Genomic DNA, 13874 nt, shown 5'->3' with positions numbered 1-13874 from the left:
GATAAAGGACAGGGGAGCACCCTCTCCTCCACAGCATAAACATCACTCAACACTGCTTCCTATCAACCAACCCATAGTAAATGCAGAGCATTCAGTTCTCAAGAACTTTGAAAATGGACCCCATCATCCCAATGTGGATTCTAAAGAATCTTGCCTATATTTAGAAAATATCTGGCATACTATGAGCTCACTTGATAAATATAGAATGCATGTGAAATACTCCTGTCTTTTAAAAGAACATTTGCTCACTTGCTTCTTTTCTCTTCACCGCATCCCTGGGACGAAGAGAATGAAGGAGAGGGATAAGTCAGTGCCATCACATAAATGCAGTCCCCTCACCTGGTCTGAGACAGGACAAAACTTATTTTTCCAGAGAAACTAAGCACCATCCTTTCTAACATCAGGACACCATAAGATGATGAAAAGAGCCATCACCAGGGAAGACAAAAGACAGGACACATGTGAGCTCCCTAGATAGATTTGACATCCATATCCTGAGTAAAACCAGACTTCCTTCTCAAGCTCAAAGACAAGGGACTGGGGTCCAGTGTCTCTGGCAAAAGCGCTTCCTCCTTATACCACACAGATAATAGTTCCCCATTTGGCAAAGCAGTGGTCATTTATACCAACATTCTCTAGTGACCAAAAGACATTAAGAGCTCAAGAATGCCTCTCATGACCTCCACCTTGCGGTTTCATGGTCAGTGCCTATAGCATCCATCATGACGAACAAGGATAAAGACAGACCTTTCACACAAGTCAAAACAGTCTCAGTGAGCAGCACTAGGGGCTGACAACAAACTTTTATGAGCAACTTCAATATATGTGTGAATGATGACACTGACAGGTGGTGAAAAAGCTCTGGAAAGCTGAACCGTTTTTGAATTTTGCTCCTTAGTGGAGTCTCCCAGCTAGGAGTTATAAGCATTAACACCTTTTTGCATATAGGACTAAAGACAGACAGTGGAGATACATATGCTACCTAACAGTGGCAATTCTTCCACAAATACACGTACAGCTGCATGTGAGTAACATCTACAGGATGCAATTTGAGAGTAACCTGAAGGTTTAGTACAGACCTTCTAGACTCCATTATTATCAAGTAAAAGTTCAAAGCATCAGAAGTGACTGCCAAGATCTGTATACAAGAAGATAAGGCATCACGTGTGTTCTCATTAGCTCATGGAGAATCTGTGATGCGGCCCACAAAACTGGAAAAAGGAACACCTCCATAATAAACCTTCCATGAAAAGCATGAATGAAACTACCAACTAGAGCAATGAGTACTGCCAGAATGCCCCAGCCAGGTCTTTTCAAACCAGTACCTGACCAAGTGTCCAGCTGTTAGCCACTGACACCCACTATTGGGATACAGAGGATAATCCCGGCAATTCATCCATACAGCTGTGTCAGAAAGACCCCAATGCCCCTCCTTTCTCCCACAGTCCCAAGTCTGGATCACACTCATTCTCTCTACTTTGCCTCCCACATTCCATGAGGTGCCAAGGCTTTTAATTTATAGTCACTCCTGAGTTCACTTCCTTCCTCTATATTACCAGCACTGCTACACCTGTTACAGAGTCATCTAATTACCTCTAAGTCTAACCCACTGCAGATACTACAGCCAGAGGAATCTTCATTCCAAGGCAGAAAAACACCACAGCATTCCTCCCACTTGAAATTTTATTTTGGTTTGTTGTTGTTGTTCTTGTAGTTACTCTTCCTTACAGAAAATATCAAAAATAGAGTTCTGGGGGTGCCTGGGTGGCTCAGTTGGTTAAGCATCCGACTCTTTCTTGATTTCAGCTCAGGTCATGATCTCATGGTTTGTGAGATCGAGCCCTGAATTGGGATTCTCTCTCTGCCCCTCCACTGTGCAAGTACTCGCACTCTCTCAAAATAAATAAACTAAAAAAAAAAAAAAAAAATAGAGTTCTGTACCTCCATGTACCCATCATCCAGCTTTAGTAATTATCCCCTCAGAGCCAATCTTATTACCTCTGTACCTCAACTCGCTGAATAATTTCAAAGCTCATACATCAAACAATTTCATCTGCAAATACTTTAATATCATTCTCCTTACATAACTAGAAGTCCTTCACCACAGCCCCCCCAAATCAACAATCATTTCTTGTATCATTAAATTTCCAATGTCTAGATTTTCATGATTCTCCTATACATCATCATCATCTTTTACTTTTATTTACAGTTTGTTTGAATCAGGATAGACACAGTCCAAACATTGTGATTAGTGAGTTACTTAAGCCTCTTCTAAACTAGTTTCCCTCTCTATTCTGGTTTTTTTTTTTTTTTTTCTATCTTGCTTTGTTGTCTCTCTTTGGAATGGTTTTGTGGAAATCTTAAGTGTTTACCTTGGTTTTTAACCAATCCTTACAACCTTTTATTACCACTAGTCTGCATCTATATTAAGTTCCAATCAAATCATATCCTAAATGTGGTCTTTTTAAAATATGTCTAAAAACTCTTTGATATTCACACCTTCAAACAGCGCAGCTTAACTTCATTCCCTTTGAAAGAGTGCATTTGACTGAGTGACTCACTTCTAATGAGTAGAATAAGGTGGAAGTAAACGTGTGTATCTTTAAGACTGACAACCACAAAGGCACTGTGGCATTCTCCTTGCTCTCTCCAGTGTGGGATCACTGGCTCCAGGAGAAGCCAGTAGCCGGCCATGTTATGAGAACTCTCAGGCAGTTCTGCAGAGAGATCCATGAGTAATCTCTTTCCAGGAGGGAAGCCTCCTGCCAATAGCCACGGACTTGAGTGAACTTGGCAGTGGGTTCTCCAGCCCTAGTGGAGTGGCCCCTGCTGACTACAACCTCATGAGAGATACTGAGGCACATCTCCCAGCCAAGCACCTCCTAGGTTCCCCACCTGCAGAGAATGTCAGACAATAAATGTTTGTTTTAGGCTGCTGAGTTTTGGGTGATCTGTTACACAGCAGTAGGTAACCAATATGCCATGCTTTCTTTTTTTTTTTTTTTAATGTTTATTTTCTAATGTGCGTTTATTTTTTAAAAAGAGACAGAGCACAAGTGTGGGAGGGGCAGAGAGAGAGGGAGACAGAGACTCTGACACAGGCTCCAGGCTCTGAGCTTTCAGCACAGAGCCCGAAGCGGGGCTCGAACTCACAAACCATGAGACCATGACCTGAGCCAAAGTCAGACGCTTAACTGACGGAGCCACCCAGGCACCCCACTAATATGCCATATTTTCTGATGGCACATCATTGCCATTCCTGGAAATGCCCTTCCCATCCAGTTCTTTGTGTCCAAATTTAACCATCTTTTCAAGCTCGCCATCTCCAGAGCCATCCCTGGAACCTCCACTTCCCCAACACTCCAAAATCTGGAAACAATTGCTCCTTCCTTTGATTTCCTCAAGAGCTCTGTATCTGGTTCTAAATCAAGCTGTCTAAAACTAACCTGGCCAAAGGTAAAACCAATTCAACTACTACTCACGTACCTAAAATGTGTAGTTTTAACATCACAGTCTTCCTAAATTAACTGTTGCTTCAAACGTGCCAGGCACGCACTCGTCTTCACGGTTCATGCTCTCACATCCTTTAAGTCTTTGCTTACATGTGACCTTCCCAGTTGGGTCCTCCCCGACAGCCTATTAAAACCACTAGAGATCTCATGCCTTTCCACCCTGCACCCACCCAGCACTCTCCATCCATTCCCACAGGTTTACTTTCTCCTACAGCACTTCTCACATGTTCTCATCATGCCACTTCCACCTGTCTCCCACTTTGCAGGCTGTAAGCTCCAGGGAGGCTGGCATTTTGTGTATTCGTTCAGTGCTCCAGCCTGAGGCCTTAGACAGTGCGTGCCCGGGACACGGAGCGTGCTCCACAACACCTTGCTGGATAAGAGATCAAGACGGCTTCATACACCACATAAGAGATGTAACGCTCAATACACAGTGTGAGGGGCACCTGGGGGGCTCCATCAGCTGAGCCTCCAACACTTGGTCTTGGCTCAGGTCATGATCGCGCAGTTTGTGAGATCAAGCCCCGCGTCGGGCTCTGTGCTGACAGTATGGAACTTCTTTGGGATTCTCTCTCTCCTTCTCTCTCTGCTCCTCCCCTGTTCTTTCTCTCTCTCAAAATAAATAAAAAACATTTAAAAAAATAAACATTTTGATATCTTAGGTATCTTTGTGTCTACAAGCACTTTAAGGAGGCTTAACCAATCTCCTTCTTCAATAGATAAAAACAAAGCAAAACAAAACCTTGAAACTCAATCTCCTTCTTCGATAGATAAAAACAAAACAAAACCTTGAAACATCCCAAAGCAGTCAATCTTAAAAAAAGATGACTTAAGAATTATTACATTTCTTAAAAGTAGCCAAAATAGTCCTATCATGTATGCTCCTTGGCAGTTTGATTAAGTAGGATTTCAGGTGATTATAGATCATTACCTAAATTCACCTGTGGGCCAACTGCACCCCTCCTGCCTTTGTGTCCCTCACATGTTACAGCTCATCTATCATCTCAAAACCTCCTTAAATGCAGAAGTGGATCTTTTACATCTTCATACTCCAGATAACAGGGCAACCTATAAGCATTCATTAAGAAAGTATCAAGATCGGGATGCCTGGATGGCTCAGTCCATCAAGCATCGGACTCTTGATTTCAGCTCACAGTTGTGAGAACGAGCCCCAGGTCGGACTCCATGCTGAGCGTGAAGCCTGCTTAAGACTCTCTCTCTCCCTCTGCCCCTCTCCCCCACTCGCCTTCTCTACAATAAAAAATAAAATAAAATAATCATTTAAGAAATGGTCAGAATTGTTAGCACCTTGGGCCACCCCTTCTCCTTACCCAAAAGCACATCACAGGCACACCCACATACACATGCCCTGTAACAATGCCACGGCAAAAACTATCTTCATTCAGAAGATGAAGCCTCTGAAGCAAATGTATCCACAGACTTATTTTTCCAAAGCAATGTTAGAACTGAAACCTTAGCCACCTCTTTGACTCACAACATTCTTGTCTAAATTATACTGCTGCTACCAAAAAAAGAAAAAAAAAGTTGAATCATTTATCTGACTTCTGACATATGGTTCTTACTAACAAGCCACACACACACACACACACACACACACACACACACACACATCACAGAGGGTCAAATTCTAACAGTAGATGGTGATATTCAAGATGAAGGATGTCGCTTGTAAATTACTTCACAGTTTATGTAAGTAATAACGCTAGAAAAAAATCGTTGCAATGCACAGTAACCTGACTCTTGATTGCCGAGGCAAAGTTCAACACAGAATTGCTCTTTGTTTTTAAGATCCAGAACAATGCTGGAAAAGAGATGTCTAGCTATGATATAGTCAAAGCTTTGTGTCATTTCAAGGATACACAGTTACATTCATGCTCTGGCACAAAAAAGCACCACTATGTTTTATAGAAAGGGTCAGCAAACTACAGAGCTCAAGGGCCAAAGGTGGCCCATCGCCTGTTTTAGTACAACCGATGAGCTACGAATTTTTATATTTTTACATTTTTTAATGGTTGGGGGAGAAACCAAAAGAAGAAGAAGAAGTCACATGGGTGACGTGTGAAATTTATACGAAATTCAAATTTCAGGGTCCGTCAATAAAATTTTACTGGATCAGTCACACTCATTCATTTATGCATCATCTATGGCTGCTTTTGTGCTACAACGGCACAAGCGAGAAGCTGCAACAGAAACCCTATGTCCCACAAAGCTGAAAATACTTATTACCTGGCCCTTTACAGAAAAAGTTACCACCCTTCAGGGCATGGAAGCTGAATCCTGACCGCCTCTATTTAAAGCCTAACGTTTGTTAATATTACTCACTTATTAACTGTGTTGTGTGACCTTGACCAAATTACTTAACCACTCTGCCAAAAACCTCAGTTTCCATAGCTGTAAAATGAGGTCAATTAACAGCACCCACCTTACGGGGTCACTGCGAGTTGTGAATTAATAATACATGCAAAGCACCTGAAACAGTCCTGGGCACAGAGTGAGCCACTATTGAACACCGGCTGGAACCATCATCCCTTCTTGCTCCGGAACATGTTTTCCAACTGAAATGCCACCAAGGTGGTTAGACTTCAAACTAGCCCCACAAACCTACTCACCAAGGCAGAAGTGAAGAATGAGACAACAAGAAAGGAAAGAAAAAGCAGAATGAAAAGGGGGGAGCAGGGGATAAGAAGTGAAAGGAAAAAGCAGGCAGACCCCACTCAGCACGGACAGTAGGTGGCCTACTCGAAGGGGAAGTATAAATTAGGATAATTTCATCTACACTAGCAGATTAAATAACTTCTGTGGGCTGACTGGATACTAATCACCATGTGGAAGCTGTCTCTAGGGGGGAAAAGTATTCACAATTCCCAGCAAGTGACTTACAAATGAACCGCTGGGTCAAGCCCATTTCCAAGTGGAGAACTTCCTGTATTTTACATTCCTAGACAAATGACAAGCGAGAGTTGTGGCACACTCTGCATCTTGTGATCCATGTCTAGTAGCTATTTAAAAGGAAACCATGTGTGTAAGGACCCTGTGCAGCCCAGGAGCCCCTCCTCGGGCCCCTCGGAGGAGGCCAGGGGTAAGCAGTCTTAGCCAGGAGTCCTCATTGTATTCAGAATGGCACTTACTTCCAAACGCTAAGAAAAAACCCTGTTCCCATAAATAGAACACGAGCTCATTCACCAAAAATGGACGTGCGTGGCAACTGGGAGGTAAACATGGTGTTAATAGGAGAGACACTTAACCTGCTACCGAGGTTGGGAAACGCTCTTTCCCAGGGCTCTCATCTGGAATATCTTCTCTACGCAAAGCTGAGTTCCTGCTGTTTCCATGTATCTTTACAAATTGCACTGTTTCCTTTCTTCAATTATTATTTCAAAACTCTAGACACTTCCCCCACCCCCAAAAGAATTGTTGTAACACTCACAACTGCACCAGAAACAACTCTCTTTATTCTTCCAGTCCAACCTTGATCCCTCTAATCCTCACTACTGCTTTGGTTCATGCTTACAGTCAATCTTCCCTGCAGAGGCTAAACACACATACCAAATATGTTCAAAAGACGTGATGGAGAAGCATGACATGTAAAACCTTAAAGAAAGAAGAGACATTATTACCCAAGTGATTTCTACCAATTGTGCAGGAAAGGCAGAGTGATTGAAAGCAATCTCCCAGGACAGCAATTAAGATGCTCCTGAGTAGAGGCAAGTTGAAAACACTCACTGAGAATGAATCTGCTGGGACAGTCCTACGGAAGGCTTCGGCTTGAGGGTCAAGGTCATCTGGGCCACAGGACTGATTCTTGGAAGAGTGTCTGCCTTCTTAGACGAAGTGTGCTTTGCTGCTTGCTCAGGAGGGACCCAGGAGGAAGCAGCCGCAAGACTCTGCCCTCCAAAGCCTGGGGATGAGGTGTCCTGGGCAGCTGCTGTCTCACAGGCTTTGCCCTTGGTCCCCGGTTTACACACACAGAGTTGAGGCCGGAGACACATCCCTCCATTCTGGCATGGTGGAACACAGCTTGCTGCAGGGAGACAACAGAAGACACAACTCTGAAGAAAAGCATTGGAGACTTAATAAGTCCTTCCAAGGGCTTTTAACATCAGCACCAGAACGCTCTCCAATAAAATAAAACCTTACTTAAAGACATGATGACAAGGACAACAATGATGACAATGATAGCTAATATTTATTAATGGCTTCCCAGGTGCCAGGCGGTTCTAATACGTATCGACAAATTGAACGCCACCCTCCTCCCCAGCAACCGCGGTAAGGAGAGGTTTTATTTTGCCTGTTTTATTGATGAGGAAATAGACACAAGGGTTATGTAATCTGCCAAAGGTCACACAACTATGAGTAAATAGAAGAGCTGGGACTTGAATCCAAGTGAACTGGCTCCAACATCATCTTTCTTTTGTTTTTGCTTTTGTGTGTGTGTGTTTTTCGACGTCATCATTCTTAACCACTTCATTAGAGTTGCCTCTCAGAAATGCATCAGAAGCAATGGAAAACTTAAGAAAATGCTTTGCCTTTCTTTTTAAATTGTGCTCAGTGGCTTAAGTTTAAATTTCAGGTACCCAAATAAGATGTGATAAGCCCAAGTCCAATCCCCAACCCCCAAAAAGTGCTACAAATTTCATCCTGCATAAGCTATCGGAGCCTGGAGTGACTGACTCAGAAATGCAGACTAACTCACTTTTTTGTTTTTACATGACTGAAGGATACAGAGGTTGAGAATCATCCAAGATACACTTTTATACTTCTGTTTTCAAAAAGCCAGTGTCCTGTACACCATTCCTAATCTTACAATGAAAGGCAACCAAGAAGAAGCAAGCCCTTTATCTCCTATTTGCTAGGATGCACGTACTCGGAATCACAAGACTTGTGGCCAGAGTTTCAAAGTTAGCGGGGCTACGGGTCATGGGTAAGTGGGTTTCATCACAGGCAAGGTCCCAGAGAAGTTGAGATGTTACCGACTTAAATTTCATTAGGTTAATGTTATATAGGCTGATGGACAGGATTCCTTCAGTTTATGTGTCCAAATGCACTGATTTACACCAGCTGATTTTGTTATCAGTCCACTTTTGACTTAAATTAAACCCTTGGTCCTCAAGCAGATCATACTACTACAACGCCCATAAAATGAAATGCCAGATTCAGTCCATAAACATTTACAAAATAGATGAGGGATATGAACAAGAGGAAGCTTAACTATGGATGAGCCAAATGACCAAGACCTAAAAGCCCTTTAACCTCCTGATTTTCTATAAAAGAGAGAAGCAGCTTTCCCATCTTCCTACAATATGATTCCCATTAGTTATAGAAAATAATGATAAGAAATGACTGCCAAGTGTCAGACTAGGCTGACAAATTTTCCAAAAGTGGGAAGGGATTCTTAAAAAGCAAAGAAAAATGCAACCAGCTCCCTAGGTGACCTTAGCTTGTTATTTAACCTTAACCTCTGTACCTATACATGTTTGGGGGCAGGAGGGCAGTAACTGATTGTTCTAAAACAGTCCCCAAGAGCTCTTCCCAAATTAGGCTTCTAGAATTCTAAGTCCAAAACTATGCACTTCCAGGGTTCAGGATTCTAATTTATCAGCATTTTCCGGGCCAACCAATGATCATTGGGTCCCTACTCGGCCATGGTTATTTATGGAATCTCACAGAAATGGAAATGGGCTCCACCCAGAGAGAACAGAAGTGGCCACGAGGGAGGACAGGACGGGGCTTTCAGAGCTGAGCCTCTGCCAAAGATCACCCCCCCAGGCACTTTCATGTATACATTCTCTTCATGCTTTCAATTAGAAACATGTTTCATTTTAACATCTGAGAATGATTTCCACTTCTCCTCCCTCCCAAGGTGTGCTGCAAATGTCCCCTCATCTACCAGGAAGGCTGCACAGAGCAGTATACGAAAGTTGGTGCCCAGATGGGGGCCAATCATGAAATTTTCCAAAATACCACTGAGGATATACAACCAGAACCTGTCTTTAGGAGGACAAAGAGGGATTCGAAGCATCAAAGGGTAGAGATTTTTTAACTCTACAAATTTGGTAGCATGTGAGAGGCAGGGAAAGAATAATATAAAGACCTTAAACTTATAAAAACTTTCTACCATAAGAGAAAGAACATGTTATATAGTAGTGTGACTATATATGATACCACCCTTCTGCAGTAAATGTTGAGAGAACAATAACACGGGGGCACCTGGGTAGCTCAGTCGGTTAAGCATACAACTTTGGCTCAGGTCATGATCTCACGGTTCCTGAGTTCGAGCCCTGGTGGAGCTCTGTGCTGACAGCCTGGAGCCTGCTTCGGATTCTGTGTCTCCCTCCTTTTCTGCCTCTTTCCCACTTGTGGTCTCTTATCCGTCTGTCTCTCTCTCTCAAAAATGAATAACCATTAAAAAAAAAAAAAGAATTAAAAACAAAAAAGAATAAGGAGAATGACAATTTTCCCTTCCACCTAACCCCCCATAGGCTCTGACAGCAGCTTCCTGGAGCATGCAGACAGGAGGGGCTGGCTGGACCTGGGTCAGGGAAGGGAGGGGTGGGACAGAGTCCCTCAATGCCAAGGTAAGCCCCTCACCTGCCATGAAAAGAAAAGCAAACCTCATGTCCTGCAACCACATTTTATCAAGCCGTTTCTCCTAGGAAACTGGGACTCCATGTCGTTGTGGTTCTCGTGTGGCACTTGCTAAAGTGTGGTGCTTGGACCAGCGGCGGCAGCCGCCAGAAGCGCTTCAGAAGTGCACAATCTTCCATTGCCCCAGGTCTGAATTCTTGCTGTGATAAATATGCTTGTTTTATGTTGCTGCCCTTTTATTTTTAATGCATAAAAAAAAAAAAAACTTCCCATGTGACCAAATTCTCAAGATTATTATGGGTCCCTTCCAAAAGTTTATATATTGTCATCATCTACTTCATGGCCAATGCAAAAATTTGTAGGCACTTATGAGAAAACTGTTATTCTAACCGAAGCAATGAACTATGTGGAAAATTATAAATAAATGTTACAGAAGTATTTTAAAACCACTTTTTCCACCAGTCGATTCTGCATTTGCCCAGCCACAAGTAGTTCAACACAATAAGTAAACACTACATCAAGATATTATCAGTGGGGTGGGCAGTGGTTCTCAGGCTTTGCCACACATTAGAATCACTTGCGGAGCTTTTAAAACTCTCAAAACCCAGGGCTGACACCAGCCTCTGAATCAGAATCTCTGGGGGAGGGGATCAGACATCAGTTTAGGTTGCTTTTGTCTTTGTTGTTGTTGTTGTTTTTCTTAAACTCTCCAGGTGATTGCAACATGCAGCCAAACTTGAACAAAATCCTAATCCAGACTTGCTGACAGACTGGGTTTCATAAAATGCAGCTCTTTGGATTTTTTTTTCTCCTTTGTTCAAAAACTTTCAACCCAAGCTAGCTGCCCATGAGATACATTCAAGACCCACTGCACCTGGCCCAAGCCCCCCTTCCACCCTCACTGCCCCCTGCCCATCCCTACAGAAGCCCACCACTCCCCACCTCTGCACATGGTGCTCTGTCCCAAAACACATCTCCCAAGCTCGTGTTCATGTGAAACCAGCTCCTTCTCCATGAAGTCCTTCTCAAATGCCCACCGGCCCCACCATGATCTGTTGGACACCTGAACTCCTGTCCCCTTTTATCTTTCACATCACAGTCCCTATACTCTGCCACATGTCATTAATGATCTCAACAAGTTCTCTTATGTCCCGAATGAGATTATAAACTCAGGTCCATTAATTGGCTTACGTAGAACTTCCAGTACCCTAGGATGGGAGCTTTAACCTCATCTTGGTCCACTAACTGGTGTGAAAGCAGAGCCACACCTTTCCAAAGGATGCTGGGAGTTGACGACATCTGAAAAGGGAATACAATCAGTGGGCTCCTAATCCGTTCCATGATGACGTCTACACCTCCAGACTCCATTTGCAAGTTGCATCTTCGATCAAATCTCCAATCCTCCAAAGATGTTTTTAAACACAAATTAATATTAAAATACACTCTGCTAATGTAGAAGATCTGTAGTGGCATTAAACAATCTGCAGTTAAAGAAACCATCTCAGAAGCCCAGATCTGATGTATTCTAGAAGAAGTTTGAAGGGATAGGACACTCTTAATCAAGCTGGTCAAGGATGAACAGAAGAGAACATCACAGGGCGCCTGGGTGGCTCAGTAGGTTAAACATATGACTTCATTCAGCGCAGGTCACGATTTTGTGGTCCTTGAGTTCAAACCCCACACTGGGCTCTGCTCTCACAACTCAGAGCCTGGAGCCTGCTTCAGATTCTGTATCTCCCTCTCTCTCTGGCCCTCCCCGACTCATGCTCTGTATCTCTCTCAAAAATAAATAAACATCAAGAAAAAAAGAAAGAAAAGAAAAATCACAATGCACTGGTAGAAACTGTGACAAGTTACTAAACTTCCAGGGCAAAAGCATGTTAAGGAGATTAGCCTAAGAGGTTCAGATGCAGCAGAAACAACAAAAGAGCTTCTGCAAGGTGCCTGCACACAGAGATAGCTCAGAGAACTGCAGACTGTTCCCTGAGCATTCACCTGATACTAAGCTGAACAGGGCAGAACACCATGAGGCCAAACTCCCCAGGACCTGTAAGGTGCAAATTCCCAATCCTGACCTGCCAAAGTCAAGACATTCAGTACAGTCCCCAGAATTAAACCCCTTTTGTTTATTAAAGTTTATTAATTTTGAGAGAGAGAGGGAGAGGCAGAGAGAAAATCCCAAGCAGGCTCCACACCATCTGTGCAGAACCCAGTATGTCAGATGCTTAACCAACTGAGCCACCCAGGTGCCCCCAGAATCAAAGCCCTTTAAAGAGAATAGCAAACCTGGATATCAAAATCAGGCAAGAAGAGTACATGAAAAGAAAGCTAACACACAAATCAGTTAAGGATACAGGCACAAAATACCTAAGTAAAATATTATTTCAGAAACAGAAAAGCAAGCAGAACTAATACCAAAAATATAAGGATGGCTTTAATGTCAACAAATCTGTCTATGGAATTTCCCATGTTAGAACATTAAATGAGAATTTATCTCAATGAATGCAAAACAACTTCCAATAAAATTCATCACTTACTCCTAGTAACAAACAAAACTTTAGCCAACTAGAAATACAAGGGGATTTCCTTGTTCTGGTAAATAGGACCTACAGCAAATCCCACAACAAACAGCATACCAAAACATACAGCAAATACTACGAGGAAACTGTAGAAGCATTCCTATCAAAGTCAGAAACAAGTCTAAATGCCTATAATAGCCTCTAATAATTGATGTGGTATTGTAGTGTGCAGCTAATAGGACAAAACAAGAAAAAGAAATAAAAGGTCAAAGAACTGGAAGGAAGAAACAAATCTATCGTTATTTTCAATTTAAGTGTCTACATAAATGATTGAAAAGACTGTACAAATTATTTTAAGTGATAATGTGGCACTAGTTTAGAGACAGAGAAACAGGTCAATACAATATAACATAAAACTTACAAACAGACTAAAATATGGAGTTGTGCAAGGTGATGGAGGAGATATAATAAACGGGTAGAGAAACAATGGACTACTTAGTGGTGTTGGAAAATAGGCATTCAACTAAAAGAATTAAAATTAGATCCCTCCAGGTGCCTGGGTGGCTCAGGTGGTTAAATGTCTGACTCTTGATTTCGGCTTAGGTCATGATCTCACATCTTGTGAGTTTGAGCCTGGGGTTAGGCTCTGTGCTGGAGGTGCAAGTGTTAGCAAAGATTTAGGGAAATGGGAACTCAATTAAATACTACTATGTACTGCTCACAGGATATATTTTATACTCACCTCTGTAAAAAGCAATTCGGCAATAGTTAGTAAGGTTCTAATGTGAAAACCCTAATACCCAGCGATTTTACTTCTCTGCTGTCATGTGCTCAAGGAGACACATACAGGTATGTTCATGGCACACCAGTAACAGTAGGAAAATACTGATATCGATAAACTGTATTATATTCATACAATGAAATATTACACAGCAGTTAAAATCATTACCCACATCTGCATCTAGCTCCATGGAGGGATCATGAAAATAACATTCACTGAAGAAAGTAAATTATATGATGGTACTTTGGAATACTATTTTTTGTATGATTGTAATAACTGTCCGTGTAATCTTTTAAACATATAAAACAGGGGCGCCTGGGTGGCGCAGTCGGTTAAGCGTCCGACTTCAGCCAGGTCACGATCTCGCGGTCCGGAAGTTCGAGCCCCGCGTCAGGCTCTGGGCTGATGGCTCAGAGCCTGGAGCCTGTTTCTGATTCTGTGTCTCCCTCTCTCTCT

The 13874-nt window shown here is 42.6% G+C and overlaps 1 protein-coding gene across 6 annotated transcripts in view; it reads right to left on the bottom strand.

Moving 5' to 3' along the window:
- LTBP1 (latent transforming growth factor beta binding protein 1) overlaps positions 1 to 13874 on the bottom strand; it is a 403312-nt gene that overhangs the window by 350076 nt on the left and 39362 nt on the right. For all 6 annotated transcript variants that reach the window (XM_086700338.1, XM_086700340.1, XM_086700343.1 and 3 more), the window contains exon 3: positions 7257 to 7554. In XM_086700338.1, the coding sequence (XP_086556464.1) occupies positions 7257 to 7554 (298 nt within the window). The remainder of the gene's footprint in view (positions 1 to 7256; positions 7555 to 13874) is intronic.

Source organism: Puma concolor, chromosome A3 (genome assembly GCF_028749965.1).
Source record: "Puma concolor isolate L17-30 chromosome A3, mPumCon1.1.hap2, whole genome shotgun sequence".
In the NCBI taxonomy this organism is placed as follows: Eukaryota; Metazoa; Chordata; class Mammalia; order Carnivora; family Felidae; genus Puma; species Puma concolor.
This window is presented reverse-complemented; position numbering and strand designations above follow the sequence as displayed.